The sequence below is a fragment of the Acipenser ruthenus genome, chromosome 7, assembly GCF_902713425.1.
Source record: "Acipenser ruthenus chromosome 7, fAciRut3.2 maternal haplotype, whole genome shotgun sequence".
Taxonomy (NCBI): domain Eukaryota; kingdom Metazoa; phylum Chordata; class Actinopteri; order Acipenseriformes; family Acipenseridae; genus Acipenser; species Acipenser ruthenus.
The window spans coordinates 27,674,733-27,698,434 of NC_081195.1; the positions used below are offsets into that span (position 1 = coordinate 27,674,733).

Genomic DNA, 23,702 nt, shown 5'->3' on the forward strand with positions numbered 1-23,702 from the left:
TGGACTGGCCACTCTGGGGTAGATTTTCAAAGGTGACTAAATTTTAGTCAGACGTCTAAAGTTACACCTTATCTTAGACAAGCTTGTTAGAGCCGTGATTTTCCAACGGGACTTTTGTAAGTTGACGTTTCTAGACGACCAAGGGTGCTGTTTGAGCACACAGCCGACTAAAACCCTCCATAAGGTTACATTGGATTTAGATGACGAGCAATCAATGTGATTTTCAGAGTTTTAGACTTTAGTCTGTTCGCCATGTAGGCAATTTATTGTATGCAAATGGGCAGTAAATTATGCATTCGTCTAAATGTAGACGACTACACACAGATTTGAGAACACAGGTAAGAGGGATCCTTAATCTAAATTAGGAAATATGCCATTGCAGGGAAGGCACTGTGCAAACCAATAGCCTATAGCAGTATATACATTAATATTATGAAAGACATGTAGGCTACCATTGATAAATACAGTATTTATCATTTACAGTACGTTGAAAACAAAAGGCTATGTCTTTCTTAATCGTATCATTAGAAACGTTTTATTTATGCTAGCCTACATTGAAATATCGGTAATGCCCAATATGTAACATGTAACATAATAATAATCTTTATTTTATAAAGCTCTTAAATACAAAGCATCTCAAGCGCTGTACAGTTTAAAACAACAGCACCAAAACACAACAAACATAAAACAGGCCGCAATTACACAAGCATAGGCTATATATATATATACACAGTGCCTTGCATAAGTATTCACCCCCCTTGGACTTTTCCACATTTTGTAGTGTTACAACCTGGAATTAAAATGGATTTAATTGGGATTTTTACCATTTGATTTACACAACATACTTAACACTTTGAAGGTGCAAAATATTTTTTATTGTGACATAAAAATTAAACAAACAAAAAAAAAGACATTTGTTAGTTGCATAAGTATTCACCCCCCTGAGTCAATACTTGGTAGAAGCAGTGTGGAGTAGTGGTTAGGGCTCTGGACTCCTGACCGGAGGGTTGTGGGTTCAATCCCCAGTGGGGGACACTGCTGTGGTACCCTTGAGCAAGGTACTTTACCTAGATTGCTCCAGTAAAAACCCAACTGTATAAATGGGTAATTGTATGTAAAAATAATGTGATATCTGTATAAAGTGAAATAATGTATAATCTTGTAACAATTGTAAGTTGCCCTGGATAAGGGTGTCTGCTAAGAAATAAATAATAATAATAGAAGCACCTTTGCTGTGAGTCTTTTTGGGTAAGTCTCTACCAGCTTTGCACATCTGGATCCTACAATTTTTGCCCATTCTTCTTGGCAAAATTGCTCAAGCTCTGTCAAGTTGGATGGGAACCGTTGGTGAACAGCAATTTTCAAGTCTTGCCTCAGATTCTCAATCGGATTGAGGTCTGGGCTTTAACTGGGCCATTCTAAGACATTCAGGTTCTTGTTTTTAAACCACTCCAGTGTAGCTTTGGCTGTGTGTTTTGGGTCATTGTCCTGCTGGAAGGTGAACCTCTGCCCCAGTCCCAGGTCTCTTGCAGACTGAAACAGGTTTTCCTCTAGAATTTCCCTGTATTTGGCTCCATCCATCTTGCCCTCAATCCTGACCAGTTTCCCAGTCCCTGCCGATGAAAAGCATCCCCATAACATGATGCTGCCACCACCATGCTTCACCGTGGGGATGGTGTTCTCAGGGTGATGAGCAGTGTTGGCTTTGCGCCACACATAGCGTTTTGCGCTAAGGCCAAAAAGTTCAATTTTGGTCTCATCAGAACAGAGAACCTTTTTTTCCTCATGTTTGCTGTGTCTCCCACATGCCTTTTGGCAAAATCCAAACGGGATTTGATATGGGTTTTTTTCAGCAAAGGCGTTCTTCTCGCCACTCTTCCATAAAGCCCTGCTTTGTGGAGCGTCCGGGTTATAGTTGCCCCATGGACGGTTTCTCCCATCTCAGCTGTGGATCTCTCCAGCTCCTTCAGAGTTACCATTGGCCTCTTGGTTGCTTCTCTGACTAATGCCCTCCTTACCTGGTCACTGAGTTTTGTTGGACGGCCTTCTCTAGGCAGAGTCGCGGTTGTGCCATATTCTTTCCATTTTTTAATAATGGATTTAACGGGGCTCCGGGGGATGTTCAAAGTTTGAGATATTTTTTTATAACCCAACCCTGATTGGTGCTTCTCCAGAACTTTATCCCAGACTTGTTTTGATAGCTCCTTGGTCTTCATGATGCTGTTTGTTTAGATATGCTCTCTAACAAACTCTGGGGACTTCCAGAAACAGGTGTATTTAATCTGAGATCATGTGACACTTTAATTGCACACAGATGGACTCCATTCAACTAATTATGTGACTTCTGAAGGCAATTGGTTGCACCAGAGCTAATTTAGGGGTGTCACAGCAAACAGGGTGAATACTTATGCAATCAAGACTTTTCAGTTTTTTATTTGTAAATAATTTTGAAAAATATCTAGATTTTTTTCCCCACTTCGACATTATGGACTATTTTGCATAGATCAGTGACAACAAATCCTAATTAAATCCATTTTAATTCCAGGTTGTAACACTACAAAATGTGGAAAAGTCCAAGGGGGTGAATACTTATGCAAGGCACTGATATATATTATATATTATATATATATATATATAATATATATTATATATACACACACACACTTAAAATAGAAATTGCATAGATCACATAAAACACATAGATGCATGTTTAGTGTAGGTATTTATTAATAATAAATACGTACAGCTAGGAGTCCTGTATTTCTCCACATCGCCAGAGAGATTGTGTAAATGTATTTGTAAGTTCCATTTATGTTATATATTAAGTTGCATATCCTTAAAAACAAACGTCTGCTATAATATTCATTCACATATACTGGTAGCTAACTTCTGTTTTAAACTTGAAATTTCAAAATTGTGTCATCCTGGTTTTACAGGAGTGGTTCTCTTAGTACTAAGCCCTCACATCAGACTTCAGAAAATAAGCAAACCAAAATCTGCAGATTGGAATTTTTTTTTTTTTTTAAATACCCACAACCAAATAACAACACATGCAGACTGCAGAAACATTTACACGCGTCTCCTGAACACTATTAAAAATGACACGGCAACATTGTAGTGTTTTGAACAAAGTTGTTATTGAAGCAAGTATTAACATTACATTGTAACATTCTGTTCAAAATATACCAAACTGTTGAAAACAACGTATAGCGCTGTAGTCTACTTTTTCTTTGGTGTCTGCATGTTTATTTCCTGTTACCGACAAAGTGCACGCTTTTATTATGATGATGATAATAATAATAATAATAATAATAATAATAATTTTTATTATTATTATTATGTATGAATGTATTTATTGATTGGCAGACGCTGGCACCCAAGGTGACTTAGCTGTCACAAAATATCACATTTAAAAAAAAAAAAAAATCACAATACAGTTAAGCTTTTACATTAGCTGATGCTTTATCTTCACGAATAGAAGGGGGCTTGGGAATCCAATACATAATAAATGAGTATTTTTTCAGTTAGCAGACAGATTTTGCATATATCCGCTATAAGACGACTGGTGATATACAAACTTGGTTCCTGTGGCAGGGAGTCAGTGCTTCGCTATGCAGTTGTGGAATTCATTGAAACACTAGAGGGAAAAGATTGTGCCAAAACGAAAAAAACTAAATAAATTAATAAATAAATTTCAATACATTTGAAAATCGATTTTTATTTAATTATTTATTTAGTTTGTTTATTTATTTATTTATTAATTTTGGCACAAATTATCCTCCATACGCAAGAGGCTAAGCAGTGCATGAGAAAAAAAGGGAAACTTGCAGACATAATTAAAATCTGAATGGTGTGACAAAACAAAATCAGAATGGTCCAAAAGATGATGAATGCTCCAAACAAGATGCAGTATTTCATAATTTCCATCCACAAGTAATTGTGATCAGGAGTGACTATTTATCAAGTCAGTTTAAGAGCCTCCAGCTGACTGAACTTCTCCACACATGAGGTGGAGGGATAGGGTTACACACTTTTAAGATTTTCTAAATGACTGAATCCCTTCCCATTTCAGCAGTGATGAGGTTTCTCTCTTGTGTGAATGCGCTGGTGGATTTTAAGGTTTGTTAAAAAACGGAAACTCTTCCCACAGAACAGGGCAGCGATAAGGTTTATCTTCTGTGTGAATGCGCTGGTGTCTTTTAAGGTCACTTAGCTGACTGAATCTCTTTCCACATGCAGCACAGTGAAAAGGTCTCTCTCCTGTGTGAACACGCAGGTGGATTTTAAGGCTTCCTAACTGACTGAATCTCTTCCCACACACAGTGCAGTGATAAGGTTTCTCTCCTGTGTGAGTTAGATGGTGTCTTTTAAGCTTTGATAAAAATTTGAAACTCTTCCCACAATCACCACAAGAAAATTGAGTCCCTCCTGTGTGATTTCCCTTGTGAGTTTTTAGAGAGCCTAATTGACAGAAACTCTTCCCACCTGTAACAGAATGAGGCAAGGTCTTCAAGTTGCCCTGGGTTTCAGAATTGTTAAACCAGACAGAATGTGGAGTCTCTGTACTCTCCACAGTAAGTGGTTGTCTGTCTTGTAAAGAAGGAGTTTTAACTGAGTGAGTTTTCAATTTCTTCACATTTTCTTCTTGGAGTGTGGTCTCTCTGTGTTTCTTGTGCTGTGGTTTGCCATTAGAAGAGTTTTTGCAGTGTGGTGATGGAGTGGAGTCGTGTTCTCCTTCATCTACTATAGAAGCTAAAGAAAGAGAAGAGAGACAAAGGTTATTGTACAGCATTCTTCCACATTCACTCTTCTGCAGAGCTCCATGTCATAAACATGAACAACTGCTACAGTGAACTCTGATGACTGCATATTGAGAGAATACAGTCAAACCCGCTTAATATCACTCCTGTTAATGTCAGCCTCCGTTTACTATCACCATACTGAATATAATGGGTGTCAATGAGGACAAGGGCCAGTGATTTCCTCTTAATATCAGTTTATTGAAATGTGTTGAAATGCTTCTTCTGATGCAAAACAACCCGATTGGATTTGGCATCACCCAGTGATGAGACATGCGATCCCTGCAGCTCTGTACAGTTGTGGGAGCAGCACAACTGCAAACAGTCTACCAGAAATGTGGAAAGGCAAAGATCTAACACAGGGGTGTCCAATGGTGGCCCTTCCACTCCTGGTTTTGTGTTACAACCCTGTTCTAAATGGGTTAATTGAACCAATGAAACCTCCACACAGGCCCTGGAGTAGTAAGTGATATCATTTAACCCAGTGCTCCATATAATATTTGGGGTCTGGGTGTAACTTGCCCTCAAATTTTAACTGAGAGTGTAAACTGTATTTGCAAGGGGTAAAATGCAACATTACCTTGAAGTCATAAGTAATCTCAATAAATTCTGTACAATCTTTAATGGTAATGGGGTGGGCATTAAAAAAGAGCCTTCCATTTTAACTGCAATGTTACTTTGAACTGCTGTACAACCACACATGTGTTCTACAAGGTTCTTTATCGGCTCAGCGCATTTTGTTCAAGGTATCATACTGACTCTGCAAATTAATTACGTTACTTATATTTTAACATAAAATTCTTAAACTCAGTGAATGTCACAACTACAGTATAAAGCCATACAGATAAATAAAATAAGGAAATGCATTAATAAGCTATAAAACAAGTGGCTCATCCAGTAAAAGCAGTCGTGGAGAGTGCAGGGTGCGCCCTATAGTCTGAACATCGCCGGTTCGAGTCCAGGCTATTCCTTTGCTGACCAAGGACGGGAGGGCGGGCTTAGGTTGGCCAGGGTGTCCTCGGCTCACTGCGCACCAGCGACTCCTATAGTCTGGCCGGGCGCCTGCGGGCTTGCCTGTAAGCTGCCCGAGAGCTGCGTTGTCCTCCGACGCTGTAGCTCTTGGGTGACTGCATGGTGAGACCGCAGTGTGAAAAAAAGAAGATGGCTGACGGCACACGCTTCGGAGGACAGTGTGTGTTCATCTTCGCCCTCCCGAGTCAGCGCAGGGGTGGTAGCGGTGAGCTGAGCATAATAAAATAATTAGATGGTTCCAGTTGGATTTGTTCCAGTTGCACTGTGGTGTTTACGCTTCAACCTGCGTAGATTTGAATTGTTCTTATTCTAACTGTGATTGTTGGGAAAGAAAACAGGGCTAGCCAGAGATTGGATCATGTTTGTTGGGTTGGACAGTTTCCTAATAACTGTATTCATTGTATTCTGGGAGATGTAGTTATTGGTGGGAGGCAGGATGGGAGGCAGACAAACTGTGCCGCAAAATTGCTATGTGTATTTTTATGCATTAAATTTAAATTTCGTGCGTATTTAGGATTCTTTAATGTGTAAAAACAGCAGCTTATCTGGAGTGCTGATTGATCCTGTTAAAACCTGCAGTGGAACGGCCTCCAGGACCGTGAGACTGGACACCCCTGATCTAACAGCATTCTAAAGAGGCATGGCAGTGGCTGCACATCTAGCAGGTGCCTCAGTTATGTAGCAAGCCATTGACATAGTGGTTGGGCAGCTACCCCTGGTTAAAATATCAATCTTAAGCACACTGCTGGTGTTCAGTAATCAGTTTCTGCAGGATTAATAGGCAGCTCAATGCTGCTTGTTTTGTATGATTACCTCTAAATCCCAGTTCACATTCAGATGGACGATCACCACACAGGTTGGATCCCAGCTTGTTGTTCTCCTCAAGTGTATAGACATTATTTTCAGTTGGAACTTCCTCTGCGATGGGGACACATTCCTGTTCAATGAATTCCTCTTTAATAGAAACACATTCCTGTTGAGGGACCTCTTCATCTTTAACACATGTCAGCTCTGTAACCTGCATTAGACTTGCACACCACTCCTGGTCAAAGGACTCCTCTTGTGTGTAATCTGCTCCTATCTGTGGCCCCTCCCGTGCTTCAGATTCAGGGATAGCGTGGCTCTCTTTGGGATCTGTGTGAAATAAAAATTGTACTAAATTAGAACGCTTACTTACTAGCTAGGTTCCTCTAAAAAGGCAGCCCCTTGTCAGAATGCTACTGAGAGATGTCATGGAGTCATTCTGGTGGAACAATTTGTGAGGTCGTTTTTAATTTCATTTTTAATTGAATTCGTGCACCCAGTTACTTTAACCTGTTTTTAACTCCCCAATTAAAAATGATTGTGCTTCATGGCAGAACACCCCACAACAGCTGAGGACAGCAGTGGGTGTCCTCTAATCCACAACCAAGTTAATAACCTCTTCACACCCAGGAGCTTGACAGCACGCTCCCAATCTTTGGAGCGTGCTGTCAAGAAGAAGGAATCAATGAAAAAGACCTAGGAGTTTATGTTGACTCAGAAATGTCTTCATCTAGACAACATGTTAAAACTTTACAATGCATTAGTAAGACCTCACCTAGAATATTGTGTTCAGTTCTGGTCACCTCGTTACAAAAAGGATATTGCTGCTCTAGAAAGAGTGCAAAGAAGAGCAACCAGAATTATCCCGGGTTTAAAAGGCATGTCGTATGCAGACAGGCTAAAAGAATTGAATCTATTCAGTCTTGAACAAAGATCTGATTCAAGCATTCAAAATCCTAAAAGGTATTGACAATGTCGACCCAGGGGACTTTTTTGACCTGAAAAAAGAAACAAGGACTAGGGGTCACAAATGGAGATTAGATAAAGGGGCATTCAGAACAGAAAATAGGAGGCACTTTTTTACACAGAGAATTGTGAGGGTCTGGAACCAACTCCCCAGTAATGTTGTTGAAGCTGACACCCTGGGATCCTTCAAGAAGCTGCTTGATGAGATTCTGGGATCAATAAGCTACTAACAACCAAACGAACATTTGTAAACTTTCTCATGTTCTTATGTTCCAAATGATAGATCAGGATCAAAGAGGATCATTTCTAGTTTAAGATTTATGAGAGATTACTAGGGTTGAGTTAACCTGTTCAAACCCCAGCCGCTCACAGGCAATTTCCGCCTGGGGGGCTGTGCCCTTAAATAAATCACAATATCTTCCAAAGTATAGACAGCACAGGCATGGTTCAGGGCTTGAATTCAAGGTAACCCCTTGGGCATCAGGACTAAATAAAAGTCTTACTCAGTACCACACTGGAAGGAGATATCCAGAAAAAATACATAAAAAAACAACAAACGCTTTTCATTTTTTTATGTTCTATAGTCATTTTTTCAACTTGTAGCATATGAAAAGAGCCAGATTTTTTTCCAGTGCTTCACCAACATGTCTACTATACTGGGTAATAATTTGGAACTGTTTGAACAAAGGGATCTACAGGAGTTTTTATAAAGCTAAGCCCAAGGGTCCCAAAACCTCTCCAAAAATAAACATTGTGTAAATCTTTATGTCCAGTGATACACTAAGTTCTAAAAGGGATGTTAACTTCTGGCACCTCACATGCTATCCATTGCCACATGCATTAGCTTTTGTAAGCCTCTTTTTTTTTTTTCCCTTATCTCATTCAAAAGGTGGGCGTTTTTTTTGCACATCGATTACTGTAATGGATTGGGCTACAAACAAAGTCAAGGTATCATTGGACAGCTTGTGACCTCCCCTACAACGTGATCAGGGAGACTTCACCGTCATCAAGGTTGTAAGACCAGAGCAGCAAAACGCAAGCTAGTCGATCGCAGTTGTTTTGGAAGCATGGGGGTACTAGACACATTGCGAATGGGATATCTCAGCGGTGAAATGACAGATTCGAAAAATTCCTTCGCTGTTTGACGGTAGGAAAACAACGATTTTGATATTGAGTCAGCTTTTTTTTCTCTTTTGCTTTTGTAATAATATTACAAATGAGTTATGAAATATAATGTGTACGTGCAGTTCCGTGTTCCGCCCGCGGGACTAGAGGGCGCAAGAGGTTTTAATGTAATCATGATGATTCTGAGAGCCCACTAGCATAACCTCTGTTTTATCCGAGACATCCAACACTTGATGTCTGCAAGGCAAGCAGCAAGTAACTCCCCAGCAGAAGTATTTCCTGGCTTTAGGGACAGATATAGCTGGGTATCATCTGCATAGCAATGGAAGTTCACTCTGTGTGTGTGGATAATAATCACCCAACGGTAGCATATATAATAAAAACAACAAAGGACCTAGAATAGAGCCCTGTGAAACACCACAGAACTTCAGACCGTTCAGATTTTGCGTCCCCAATCGAGACAAACTGAAAATATCAGATAAAACCTTTTGTCTTCAGAAATCTTGTGTATGCATTAATATGTTTATAAATAAATCATTTATTTTATTGTTTATTGCATATGTTGCTAATTACATTTTTTTGTTTTTATTGTGTATGATGTTTGTGTTATTCTTTTAAAAAATGAATATTTTTTTACTGTTCATAAAAAAGTACACCTCAGATGTGGAGTATGGTACACTTAACTCAAAAACACAACATTTTACCAAATTTCTCATCCTTTAATTAATATAAAGAAAACGAAATGTGGAAAATTAAAATAAATCCTAAACTTATGTACAAAAATATAGTAAAAGAAAATACAGCTGTACCATTATAATGGCTCTCGAAGCTTATTTTTTAAGCACCCAAACAAAAAACAACAACTACCCTTAAACAGGACAGCTTTGGCAAATCGTATTTGTAAAAGCTTATTTTCCCCCTTTAACAGAACTAATTGAACTAAACGTCATGTTATTCCATCGTTCATCTTCCCTCATTTACAATTACCATTTATTTCTTAGCAGACGCTCTTATCCAGGGCAACTTACAATTGTTACAAGATGTCACATTATTTCACATTACACAGATATCACATTATTTTTTACATGCAATTACCCATTTATACAGTTGGGTTTTTACTGGAGCAATCTAGGTAAAGTACCTTGCTCAAGGGTACAGCAGCAGTGTCCCCCACCTGGGATTGAACCCACGACCCTCCGGTCAAGAGTCCACAGCCCTAACCACTACTCCACACTGCTGCTCTGTTACCATGTTACTCCATCATTCACCTTCCCTCATTTACAATTACCAACAGCACCGTGTATTTGTTGATGTACAACTTTAGTCTGCCCATGTCATATGCAACTTGCACCTAACTGTTAAATTTAGCCCCTACCTCTCAACTATCACTATTAACCTTAGCGGTCCATTTATTCAGCGCGTGTCAGGCGCGTCAGGTCCAATTTATTTTCACACACACAGTTTATTTTAGACATGCTGTTTAAAAGTATTTTTTTCACAGAAAAACAGGTTTAAAAGGCACTGCATATCAACAGGACACTCAGTACTGCATCTCCAGCCCCGCCCCACCCCTTGTTTGCTGTATTTTTCACATACCTCTTCATAGTTGTGCATACCGATAAATCATCTCCTGATCACTCGTTTTATCACCAAACTCCTCAATAATGCGATCTAAGTCATAATTTTATTACTATAACATCTAAAAACAGCTCTGCAAATGTCTGTGATATTCTTTGAGCGCTGGATGCAGAAGCAGCTATCTGTGTGGTGTCGGGGCTATCTATATTCATGAGATACGCCCCCTTTTTTTCCGCTTCACCTCGGCCATTGAATGGTTTTCTCTGCTTTTTCCGGAAAAAAAAAAACGACTGGAGACCTGTTTTTATGTCTTTTTGATGATGTCGGACCCGAAAGGGAAAATTGCAATGTCGGACCAGGACCAACATAGGACCGCAAAGGGTTAAACTAAGGCCTCGTACACACGTAGGCTAAATGCGGGTGCGAGTTCACCTTTTGCTCTTAATACGGTTTAAGTACACAAACAGTTCAGTTACAAAGGGCAGCGACAACCACACTAGTTACTCCTGTTCAGAACAAGTTGCGAGTTCTGTTATTAATTCAGTTTGGTTACTTAATGTGCAGCAACTGTGTGTGTGTGTGAGCCGTTTTGAAATCGATGTAAAATGATTCCAGTAATCACCAATCTCAAAATAAATAATGTTTTTAAACAGAGCTATTTGTCCACTACACGTATGTCTTAAAATATTTAAGTCTGATTTGGTTTTTTATGTTTACAGAGCTCTAAAGTCACTATAAACTGCAAAACACACTCTCCCTACACCCCCACTCGACCTCTCCGCTCCGCCTGCACTAGAAGACTGGCTCTACCTCCGCTACGCTCCCCTGCCTCCAGAGCCCGCTCCTTCTCCACCCTTGCTCCGCAGTGGTGGAATGACCTTCCTACAGATGTCAGGACCGCCCAGTCCCTGACCACATTGCGGCGCCTCCTTAAGACTCACCTCTTCAGACAGCACCTGTAGAACTCCTCTGTTTGTATCCTGGGACACTATCACCCTTCCTTAAATGTGCTTTATTTGTTCTTATCTGCCCCCTATTTTACTGCATTTAATCCTGTACTTCAGAGTACTGTAATCTGCCAAGTGTTTAATCTGTAGTATTTTGTATTTAATCATATCCTGATGTAACTATCACTGTCACTGTTATCTGCTGTATTATTGAATTGTATTTTGTCACACTTGTACTTGCTTGAACCAAAGTCATTGTATTTATCTTGCTCTTTATTGTATTATTACTTGTACTGTGACACTTGAAATGTATTTGCTTACGATTGTAAATCGCCCTGGATAAGGGCGTCTGCTAAGAAATAAATAATAATAATAATAATAATAATAATAAATAATCTTTCTTATTTAGCTTTTTTTCACATAGAAAAGCTCTATTTTCATTAAGTCAATAGAACATGCAGAGTGAGCTTTATGAAGTCGTCACCTATTTATATTTTAGTATATTAGAGATCAACCCCCGAATTCGCTTGGCAACTGTAAAGGGACATGTGTTGAATGCACAGAGATTATTTCACTTGACAATTTTAAGCAGATGTCTTTCTGAGAATTAGAAAAAGTAAGTAAATTTTAGATAACATGGTATATCATAAATTCTGTGTGGCACGAATGGAAACTGCACCAGAATATAATCTCTCTCTCTCTCTCTCTCTCTCTCTCTCTCTCTCTCTCTCTCTCTCTCTCTCTCTCTCTCTCTCTCTCTCTCTCTCTCTCTCTCTCTCTCTCTCTCTCTCTCTCTCTCTCTCTCTATATATATAGAGAGAGAGAGAGAGAAACAGGGCAGGGGCCCTGCACACGGGTAAATGTCTGTTTTGTGGTAGGGAGGGGGTTAAAATCCTCCCTGCCAAGAATACACGTGCAAATGTGTGTTCATGTAATTGTATTGCTTAATTAATTGTTTTGGCAGCTGGTAATTATTGTAAATCGGTGCCAGCTGCCTATCCCTGTTTCTGTGGGAAATATTTACACCCCCCCAAAATCCATTCAGGGCTGCTGATCTGAAGGAAGCAGGAAGCTGTTTGCCCTGCTGCTGAGCGGTCACAGGGGAGCACTGTGTGTACCTGTGTGTACCTGTGTGTCTGTAGTCAGGGCCGTTCCTGCTTATGTGTAGCTAGCGCTCCGTAAAGAGTTAGCCTTCTGTTTGGTTGTGTTTATTTTCAAATTAAAAGTGCGCTTAACTGTCCGTCTGTGTGTTGGGTCTCGTTATTAAATAAGGGAAATGAACCCGAAAGTGAGCCGTGTGAGGCGTTAGGATCGTTCACATTGAAACATGTGTAAGAAATAAAGAAATTGCAATACTGTTATAGTTTTCGCTTCCCGTTATAGTCTACCTGTGTGTTCACACAGGACGTGGGGCGTTGATATTTCTTTTCACTCACGGAGCGAACTTTTTATTTACCGCGTTGCTATGAACCAATGAGAATACATAAGCAAGCTGCACTCGCTCAACCCCACACACAGATGCATGATTATTGTATATTCTATGTAGCCTAGCTACTACACACATAGATGGGGTAGAGGACATCTACTATGTAATGAGTAGCCTATGTATTTACGTAGAATGCACAAGCCTCTCGACATATCTTACTGCCAGCTGACCTCTCCAGCGGCCAGCATACTAATAAGATTATCATTTTTCACGGATTGTGCAGCCAGCTTCATCAAGGGACGGTAACCAAGTCCATCCAGGTCTTGGAGATGGAGTGGTAAATGTACAACCTATTATTAATTTAATAACTAAAGAAATAAATCCGAATGAAAACAGTTCTGGACCCTGCTGAGAGAGAAACGGCAAAACAGTTTCAATTCCTGAGTTCGGTTACCTATTAGTTTTCATTCGGATTATTTGTTTAGGCTACAGCGTGTGCGTCAGCTCAACAAAGCCTGATAGGCTAGCGAATGTCAGTGCAGTGCGATACCATAAAAATGAGAGGCTGGACTTGCTGTCAATCAACCCAAGTTTTTTGTTGGATCAGCTGTTCGTACATTTTTTACAATGTAGTTAATGCAACTGTGTGCACAAGTCCCCCCTCCCCCGAACCTCCAGAAGATTAGGTACCACCGGCAGTCCTGCGTCAGTCAAACGGTAATTAAATTAGTCGGGATTTGTGAAATTAAATAAAATGGTTTGCTTTGCTTTGAACACCAAATGTTAGTTAACAAAAATGAACAACCATAAGTACAAATGAAGTTATATCTAGTTATTTTTATTTATTATCATAATGTGAAATCGAAATCTGATGCGCATGTTTAAAGTTCAAGTCCTTTGCTTTGTATTTCCTTTTTTGTTTTTAATCGGAAGTGTTCTAAACTGAATCTTTTTTTTTTGCACAACAGTGTATTTGGTTATTGGCTCTTCTGTTTAAAAAAAAAAAAAAAAAAAAAAAAGATTGTACCGTGACAGAGATATTAAGAAAGCAGAACCCAGGGAGGCAAGGACTAGTTAAGAAAGAAGCCACCAGTTGCAGATTACTGTATATTTACCGTTTGTTTTGTATTTTTTGGCTACAGCAAACCGCACAGCAAAACTGTGTAGCCTAATTAATCTAGTTTAGGTTTGCTTAATTTTAAAGCAAACTAATAATAATAATAATAATAATAATAATAATAATAATAATAATACCCATGTTTAAAGCAGTTTGCGTGTTGTTTTTGTTCACTAACCTATTTATGGATGTGTAAATGCTTTTTCTATAGATGTTCGCAAATCCGACTTTCACATATCAGCCTAAACAAACTGTACCGCTCAGTCCACAAGGGGTTGGATATGCGACGTTGTGTTGTATGATTTAAGACCATCCGAGTAGTTTTAAATCCTCCTCCGTTCGGCAGAGTTTGTGGTAATAAAAAAGCCATCGTTAAACTATGATTTCAGTTGGTATGTTATGCATGAGCAGGGAGTAATAATTTGATGTATGGATTATGACGATGTTATCAGTTTTACTGTCTCCTCCGGGCACCCTTGTATCCGTTTTTACACCTGGAGCTGAAGGCTCTTACACTAATCAAGCACTTTAAAAAGTGTCTAGGAGAAATACTAACCAAGATCATTATAATAAAGGTGATTGAATGTGTTTAATTGACCAGGCAATACCATACAAACAAATCAATCTTACCTTGAAATATTAGAGGATGTTTAATATCCGCTCCTGCAGCGTTCATGCATTCTCGCACAGCTTTCAACTCGCTCTCTGATATTTCCAATCTCAGCTTCAGAATTTCATTCTCTTTCTCCTTTCCAGACATTTCCATTTGGAATTCAGTGAATTTGCTGCCGACAACTTTAGTAATTTCGCACAAGACGGTGTCTACAGCCGCTTTCACTGCGTGCTCGATGGTAGAGGCGAGCTCGTCTTGAAAGAACGACACGGAGATACTGACGTCCATCTTCACTGGTTTTAGTTTGAGACTGGAAAGCGGTATCCTCTTTTCATTCACAAACACTGACATCAAATTGTATTTAGTATCATTGTGTCTGAGTTCTTAAATAAAACAGAACTCCATGCAGATAATAAACTAAATTAAAAAAATAAAACATACATTATTAGAAAACATTTCAACACAACTTAAATACTTTAAACGGCACGACATAACATGTCGTAAAATCACCAGCGACCCCAGCAATCTTTCTCTCCTCCCTGGTATAATAAAAAGCGTTTTGTGCTTCCTGTAGTGAAAGGAGAGCTTCACTGTACAGGCGGGTCTGGTTGGGACCGTCGCGTATTATTGGCTGGGCTCACGATGAGCACAGGGGTCGTGACGTTATAGCGCAGCTTCCGCAGAACCGCGGAGATGCTGCTGCGTGACGTCACTCAACTCCACCCACGCAAATCTGCGCACTGTCCGCGGCTGTGAACCAAGGGGACGATGCAGAGATCACGAGTGACATGTTCATCGTAATGCAAATAGCCACTAAAACTACTGCTGCCACCTTGTTAGCGGAGGCGAACGACATCTTATCATTATACAATGAAGCCGTGAATAGCCTTGTCAACGCTATATTAAATAAATAAATACATTATTTAAACAAACAATGTACTCAATCCATAAGTGATTTATAATGTACAATGCAGTTAATGTTAATTACATGAAACTGACTCTCTAGAGGTTGATAAACCAGACACATGTATGTAAATATAGGTTTGGAGAAGACGTTTCTCTAGAAGCTGCGTGTGAAGTCAGAAAGACAGCAGCCGACGCAGCACGCCCTGGCTAACACAGAACGTAACCAAACTTAATACGCGCAGTACAGAGGAGAGAAAGCCGAACCTGGCGGCATTTCTGATCCAACACACAGTAAGCATTGCTTAGTAAAACAGCGCTGTAGAAGCCACCATGGATAACCCTGGTGTTTCTGCAGCCAATCATACGCGACGGTTAAACCAGACACGCCTCTGTGCTAGTGACGCATTTATTTCAATACAGGAAATAAAACATGTTGTTTTGTTAGAAGAGAGAGAGAAAGAAAAGCAAGTAGTCACTGGAGATTTCACAGCATGCTATCTCATGTGGATTAAAGTATTTAGGTTGTGTTGAAATATGATATTTTTTGTTCCGGGACAAAGAACCCCTTTCTGTTTGATTCGAAACGTTCCAGCAGAGTTCTGCAGGGTTCTGAAAGACGAAAGTCACTCCTTGCAAAGTAAGTTTGTGCTCTTTCTTTATCACGCCGGAAATTGATGTCAGTGTTTGTGAATGAAAAGAGGATTCCGCTTTCCAGTCTCAAACTAAAACCAGTGAAGATGGACGTCAGTATCTCCGTGTCGTTCTTTCAAGACGAGCTCGCCTCTACCATCGAGCACGCAGTGAAAGCGGCTGTAGACACCGTCTTGTGCGAAATTACTAAAGTTGTCTGCAGCAAATTCAGTGAATTCCAAATGGAAATGTCTGGAAAGCAGAAAGAGAATGAAATTCTGAAGCTGAGATTGGAAATATCAGAGAGCGAGCTGAAAGCTGTGCGAGAATGCATGAACGCTGCAGGAGCGGATATTAAACATCCTCTAATATTTCAAGGTAACATTTGTATAGATTTTTTAAATTTGATTTTTTAATGGCCTTGCATGGTCAGGAACTTGTTAAAACCACCTTTTGTAGTAAAGTTATTGGTTAGAATTTCTCAAGACACTTTGTGCTTGTTATTATAAGTGCTGTTAATAACGAGTCTGTCCTGTTATCGGTCGTAACCAATGATAACACCGTGTAACAATTATTATTATTTATTTTTTTTGGTTCCTGGGTAGTAAGTGTTATTTCCTAATTGCTTATGCCTCAAAAGTATAGAAAATGGCCATTATTCCCCACAAACTTTGCTTTTGTGACCAGGACAGTGATATTTTGAAATTTACCTATTTCCAATGAGAAAACTGGTGAATTTGTGTCTTTTCGTTCACATAAAGTCAGAATAAAACAACATATGAATCCAAATTAACATGTATTTATACTAAAGTAATACAAAAATGACTACAAAAGATTTAAAAGTGAGTAGTTTTTTGAGATTTACGATTATACTGTAAATCACTTTCACGAATCAGCCCCCAAATGTAGTCTCCCATCATGTTCTCGTTATACTGTCCTTGGTAGCGGCGTATATCCTGGTGGAAGCGCTCGCCTTGCTCCTCCGAGTACGCTCCCATGTTCTCCTTGAATTTATCAAGATGAGCATCAAGGATATGGACTTTGAGGGACATCCTATAGCCCATTGTGCCGTAGTTCTTCACCAGAGTCTCAACCAGCTCCATATAGTTTTCGGCCTTGTGATTGCCCAGGAAGCCCCGAACCACTGCGACAAAGCTGTTCCAAGCCGCTTTCTCCTTACTAGTGAGCTTCTTGGGGAATTCATTGCACTCCAGGATCTTCTTTATCTGTGGTCCGACGAAGACACCGGCTTTGACCTTTGCCTCAGACAGCTTAGGGAAGAAGTCTTGAAGGTACTTGAAGGCTGCCGACTCCTTATCTAGAGCTCTGACAAATTGTTTCATAAGGCCCAATTTGATGTGCAGTGGTGGCATCAGCACCTTCCGGGGGTCCCAGCCGTACTCATCATACTTCAAGACGTCCAGCAAGGTCTTGATGCTGTTGTAATCCTCTTTGAGGTGCACTGAGTGAGCCAGGGGAAGAGACAGGTACTTGTTACCATTATGGAGCAGCACGGCTTTGAGGCTCCTGGATGAGCTGTCAATGAAGGACAGTATAACGAGAACATGAAGGGAGACTACATTTGGGGGCTGATTCGTGAAAGTGATTTTCAATAAGCTATTAACAACCAAACGAGCAAGACCGGCCGAATGGCCTCTTCTCGTTTGTAAACTTTCTTCTGTACATACCCATAAATACGTTTTATTTACAATCTCTACGTGGACCAGCCATGAAATGAAACAAACAAATTGACTTATTGCTTTCAATCAATCGCGCCACTGCCCACCCACTTTAAACAGCGAGGGCGAGAAGAAATAAATACCTTGAATCTCATCGTTCTTCCAAAACAGTGACACAGATAAGTTAAATAAATCCACTTATTAGGACGACACCGGAACTGTGTTGATAGACAATAATCCTAACGTTTCGTTAGCTGTGCCGCCAGCTTCTACAGAGGAACATTGAAGCTTTTAACAAATCACATGGGAAAGAATGAGCGCAGAGAAGCCAAGTTTATGTGCAGTAGAGAATGTTGCTGCATTCGTCATTTTGTAACACTACAGAACCGTTGAAACATTTCTTACCATTTCATGTAATTTGTGTACGAAGCAGTAAATAACTGGAACTTAGACTATAAAGCTAAACAAATACTGTAGACAGCTGTTAAATATTAAGAACGTTTACAAACGAGAGGAGGCCATTCGGCCCATCTTGCTCGTTTGGTTGTTAGTAGCTTATTGATCCCAGAATCTCATCAAGCAGCTTCTTGAAGGATCCCAGGGTGTCAGCTTCAACAACATTACTGGGGAGTTGGTTCCAGACCCTCACAATTTTCTGTGTAAAAAAGTGGCTCCTATTTTCTGTTCTGAATGCCCCTTATCTAATCTCCGTTTGTAAATTCAACGCTTTTCACAATATATCCGAGTATCTTGTCTAGATGAAGACATTTCCGAGTCAACAAACTCCTAGGTCTTTTTCATAGTTCCCTTCTTCAATTTCAGTATCTCCCATATGATATTTATAATGCACATTTTTATTGCCTGCGTGCAGTACTTTACACTTTTCTCTATTAAATGTCATTTGCCATGTCTGCACAGTTCTGGATACTGTCTAGATCATTTTGAATGACCTTTGCTGTTGCAACAGTGTTTGCCACTCCTCCTATTTTTGTGTCATCTGCAAATTTAACAAGTTTGCTTACTATACCAGAATCTAAATCATTAATGTAGATTAGGAATAGCAGAGGACCTAATACACCACTGGTTACCTCGCTCCATTTTGAGGTTTCTCCTCTAATCAGTACTTTCTGTTTTCTACATGCTAACCATTCCCTAATCCACGTGCATGCATTTCCTTGAATCCCTACTGCGTTCAGTTTGAGAATTAATCTTTTATCCAGGACTTTGTCAAAAGCTTTCTGGAAATCTAAATAAACCATGTTGTATGCTTTGCAATTATCCATTGTCAATGTTGCATCCTCAAAAAAATCAAGCAGGTTAGTTAGACATGATCTCCTTTTCCTAAAACCATGCTGACTGTCTCCCAGGATATTGTTACCAAATAGGTAATTTTCCATTTTGGATCTTATTATAGTTTCCATAAGTTCACATATAATAGAAGTCAGGCTTATTGGTCTGTAGTTACCTGGTTCGGTTTTGTCTCCCTTTTTGTGGATCGGTATTACGTTTGCAATTTTCCAGTCTGTCGGTACAACCCCTGTGTGAAGAGACTGTTGCATGATCTTGGTTAGCGGTTTGTAAATAACTTCTTTCATTTCTTTTGAGTACTATTGGGAGGATCTCATCCGGCCCAGGGGATTTGTTTATTTTAAGAGCTCCTAGTCCCTTTAGCACTTCTGCCTCTGTTATGCTAAAGTTATTTAAAACTGGATAGGAACAGGTTGACATGTGGGGCATGTTGTCCATGTCCTCCTTTGTAAAAACTTGTGAAAAGTAATCATTTAATATAATTGCTGTTTTTTTTTCTTCATCTATAATTTTGCCATTTGTGTCTCTTAGACATTTAATCTCCTCTTGCTGTTATAATATTGGAAAAACATTTTGGAATTGGTTTTAGCCCCCTTAGCAATATTGATTTCTATCTCTCTCTTGGCCTTTCTAACTTCCTTTTTGACTTGTGTTTATTAAGCAAGAGTAATAATTTGATACCATTTTGTTTCACACAGATCCCACAGAGTGCCACGCTATCCCTGAATCTGAAGCACAGGAGGGGCCAAAGACAGAAGCAGTTTACACACTAGAGGAGTCCTTTGAGCAGGAGCGGTGTGCAAGTCTAATACAGGTTACAGAGCTGACATGTGTTAAAGATGAAGAGGTCCCTCAACAGGAATATGTTTCTATTAAAGAGGAATTAATTGAACAGGAATGTGTCCCCATCGCAGAGGAAGTTCCTACTGAAAATAATATTTATACATTTGAGAAGAACAACAAGCTGGGATCCAACCTGTGTGATGATCGTCCATCTGAATGTGAACTGGGATTTAGAGGTAATCATACAAAACAAGCACCATTGAGCTGCCTATTAATCCTGCAGAAACTGGTTACTGAACACCAGCAGTGTGCTTAAGATTGATATTTTAACCAGGGGGAGCTCCCTAACCACTATGTCAATGGCTTGTTACATATGCCCTTGCCACTGAGGCACCTGCTAGATGTGCAGCCACTGCCATGCCTCTTTAGAATGCTGTTAGATCAGGGGTGTCCAGTCTCACGGACCTGGAGGCCGTTCCACTGCAGGTCTAACAGGATTGATTATATAATGTACTGCTTCAGGGTCTGGATGGAGGTTTCATTGGTTCAATTAAACCATTTAGAACAGGGTTGTAACACAGATCAGGAGTGGAAGGGCCATCATTGGACACCCCTGTGTTAGATCTTTGTCTTTCCACATTTCTGGTAGACTGTTTGCAGTTGTGCTGCTCCCACAGCTGTACAGAGCTGCAGGGATCACATGTCTCATCACTGGGTGATGCCAAATCCAATCGGGTTGCTTTGCATCAGAAGAAGCATTTCAACACATTTCAATAAACTGATATTAAGTGGAAATCACTGACTTGTAAATGTAATTGTTATTAACCGCAGTGTGGAGTAGTGGTTAGGGCTCTGGACTCTTGACCGGAGGGTTGTGGGTTCAATCCCCAGCGGGGGACACTGCTGTTGTAGCCTTGAGCAAGGTACTTTACCTAGATTGCTCCAGTAAAAACCCAACTGTATAAATGGGTAATTGTATGTAAAAATAATGTGATATCTGTATAATGTGAAATAATGTATAATGTGATATCTTGTAACATTTGTAAGTCGCCCTGGATAAGGGCGTCTGCTAAGAAATAAATAATAATAATAATAATAATAATAAAATAATAACCGCAGTGTTAATAATGAAAACTGATATTCTCAGGCCCTTGTCCTCATTGACACCCATTATATTCAGTATGGTGATAGTAAACGGAGGCTGACATTAACAGGAGTGATATTAAGCGGGTTTGACTGTATTCTCTCAATATGCAATCATCAGAGTTCACTGTAGCAGTTGTTCATGTTTATGACATGGAGCTCTGCAGAAGAGTGAATGTGGAAGAATGCTGTACAATAACCTTTGTCTCTCTTCTCTTTCTTTAGCTTCTATAGTAGATGAAGGAGAACACGACTCCACTCCATCACCACACTGCAAAAACTCTTCTAATGGTAAACCACAGCACAAGAAACACAGAGAGACGACAAACGAAGAAGAAAATGTGAAGAAATTGAAAACTCACTCAGTTAAAATTCCTTCTTTACAAGACAGACAACCACTTACTGTGGAGAGTACAGAGACTCCACATTCTGTATGGTTTAACAATTCTGAAACCCAGGGCAGCTTGAAGACCTTGCCTCATTCTGTTACAGGTGTGAAGAGTTTCTGTCAATTAGGCTCTCTAAAAACTCACAAGGGAAATCACACAGGAGGGACTCCATTGCTCTGTGCTGTTTGTGGGAAGAGTTTCAAACATTTATCAAAGCTTGAAATCCACCAGCGCGTTCACACAGGGGAGAAACCTTATCACTGCACTCAATGTGGGAAGAGATTCAGTCAGTTACATGACCTTAAAAGACACCAGCGTGTTCACACAGGAGAGAAACCTTATCACTGCACTGTGTGTGGGAAGAGTTTCACGCGGTTAGGAAATCTTCAAACACACAGGCGCATTCACACAGAAGAGAAACCTTATCGCTGCCCTGTTTTGTGGGAAGAGTTTCTGTTTTTTAACAAACCTTAAAATCCACCAACGCATTCACACAAGAGAGAAACCTCATCACTGCTGAAATGGGAAGAGATTCAGTCATTTAGGAAATCTTAAAAGTGTGTATCCCTATCCCTGCACCTCATGTGGGGAGAAGTTCAGTCAGTTGGAGGCTCTTGAAGGACACAAGAGGATTCTCAGAATTTCAGACACTTGAGGAAACCTAAACAGGAGTAAGTTTGACTAAAATACAGAAATATTTACTGAAAACAAAAGAATAAACTGACTTGATAAATAGTCACTCCTGATCACAATTGTTTCAGATCAAAAACTCGCAGATGGGAAAATATGAAATATCTTGTTTGGACAATTAATCTGGTTGAGCATTCTGATTTTGTTTTGTCACATTAGTAATCTATTAAATAAGTTTTTACTATGTCTGCAAGTTTCCCTTTTTTCTCATGCATTGCTTAGCCTCAACCTGGTGAAGGGGGTTAAATTAATTATAATGTATTATTTCTCTGATGGATTAGGAATATTTCTCTAAATAACGTGTATAATATACAGTGGAACTAGGGTAGGTGAGTCAGCGTTTTGCTAGTTGTAACAGAGACATCGCCCGTATCTTCCCCCACAACAATTTGTAACAGTTGATTGCCTCAATAAAACAGACAGCGATCATCCCCCAGAGCAGTAAAAGTGACAGACAGCAATCATCCCCCAGAGCAGTAAAAGTGACAGACAGCAATCATCCTCCAGAGCAGTAAAAGTGACAGAGGCAGCGATCATCCCCCAGAGCAGTAAACGTGACAGAGACAGCGATCATCCCTCAGAGCAGTAAACGTGACAGAGACAGCGATCATCCCCCAGAGCAGTAAACGTGACAGAGACAGCGATCATCCCCCAGAGCAGTAAACGTGACAGAGACAGCGATCATCCCCCAGAGCAGTAAACGTGACAGAGACAGCGATCATCCCTCAGAGCAGTAAACGTGACAGAGACAGCGATCATCCCCCAGAGCAGTAAACGTGACAGAGACAGCGATCATCCCCCAGAGCAGTAAACGTGACAGAGACAGCGATCATCCCTCAGAGCAGTAAACGTGACAGAGACAGCGATCATCCCTCAGAGCAGTAAACGTGACAGAGACAGCGATCATCCCTCAGAGCAGTAAACGTGACAGAGACAGCGATCATCCCTCAGAGCAGTAAACGTGACAGAGACAGCGATCATCCCCCAGAGCAGTAAACGTGACAGAGACAGCGATCATCCCTCAGAGCAGTAAACGTGACAGAGACAGCGATCATCCCCCAGAGCAGTAAACGTGACAGAGACAGCGATCATCCCTCAGAGCAGTAAACGTGACAGAGACAGCGATCATCCCTCAGAGCAGTAAACGTGACAGAGACAGCGATCATCCCTCAGAGCAGTTTTTTGAGAAACGAGTACATGTTCTGCTGCACGTACATCAAACAGGTTTACTCCTTTGATCATGATCTTGTCTGTGTGCTGGTATATACAGTTATAACTTGTGATTACATGTCACAGAACCAACTGCAGATCACCTGTACTGTTTCTCTCCAGAATTCTGTGCAATAAACTACTTGTTTATATCCACACACTGAGGCTGGATGAATTTCTTCAAGGTCCCTACAGTGGGTTCTGTGGGAAACTTCCCTGTACCTCGAGGCACGGTGCAGATATCATGCGATGCAGCATGAAGTTCAGAAGCAGTACTCTTTTTTTCCAGCAGGGTGCGGCAGAGAGCTAAATAGTATGGTTTCCTGTAAAATGTTTCCCACGGTTAGAAGTAACTTTTTATTTATACTTTTAGGAAATGCGCTTTTGTTATAGATTTTACAGATGTGTAGTTGAAAATCATTATTATTTTTAGGTTTGAGATTACAGGATTGTTGGGTTTAAACAGTAACATGACCACATGGAAGTTAGAATCAGGGATCAAAGACAGTGTGACGTATATTTAGAACTTCATATTAATTATCTAGGGTAAATTAAGTT

The 23,702-nt window shown here is 40.1% G+C and overlaps 2 protein-coding genes across 3 annotated transcripts; one reads left to right on the plus strand and one right to left on the minus strand.

The window, feature by feature from the left end:
* Nucleotides 1–361: 361 nt before the first annotated feature.
* On the minus strand, nucleotides 362–15,396 carry LOC117415218 (zinc finger protein 154-like). Its single transcript, XM_034025268.3, has 3 exons — nucleotides 14,425–15,396; nucleotides 6,645–6,965; nucleotides 362–4,752 (listed from the first exon to the last, which is right to left on the minus strand). Exons 1-3 carry the CDS (start codon nucleotides 14,756–14,758, stop codon nucleotides 4,115–4,117), a joined length of 1,293 nt encoding a protein of 430 aa, XP_033881159.3. The 5' UTR covers nucleotides 14,759–15,396; the 3' UTR covers nucleotides 362–4,114.
* A 279-nt stretch (nucleotides 15,397–15,675) lies between these two features.
* Nucleotides 15,676–22,770, plus strand: LOC117415217 (zinc finger protein 112-like). 2 transcript variants are annotated; one of them, XM_034025266.3, is made up of 3 exons: nucleotides 15,676–16,321; nucleotides 19,629–19,949; nucleotides 21,082–22,770. In XM_034025266.3, exons 1-3 carry the CDS (start codon nucleotides 15,988–15,990, stop codon nucleotides 21,717–21,719), a joined length of 1,293 nt encoding a protein of 430 aa, XP_033881157.2. In that variant the 5' UTR covers nucleotides 15,676–15,987; the 3' UTR covers nucleotides 21,720–22,770. The 2 variants fall into 2 exon arrangements, with proteins under 2 accessions (XP_033881157.2, XP_033881158.3); XM_034025267.3 differs by having other exon boundaries at nucleotides 15,676–15,950.
* Nucleotides 22,771–23,702: the final 932 nt, after the last annotated feature.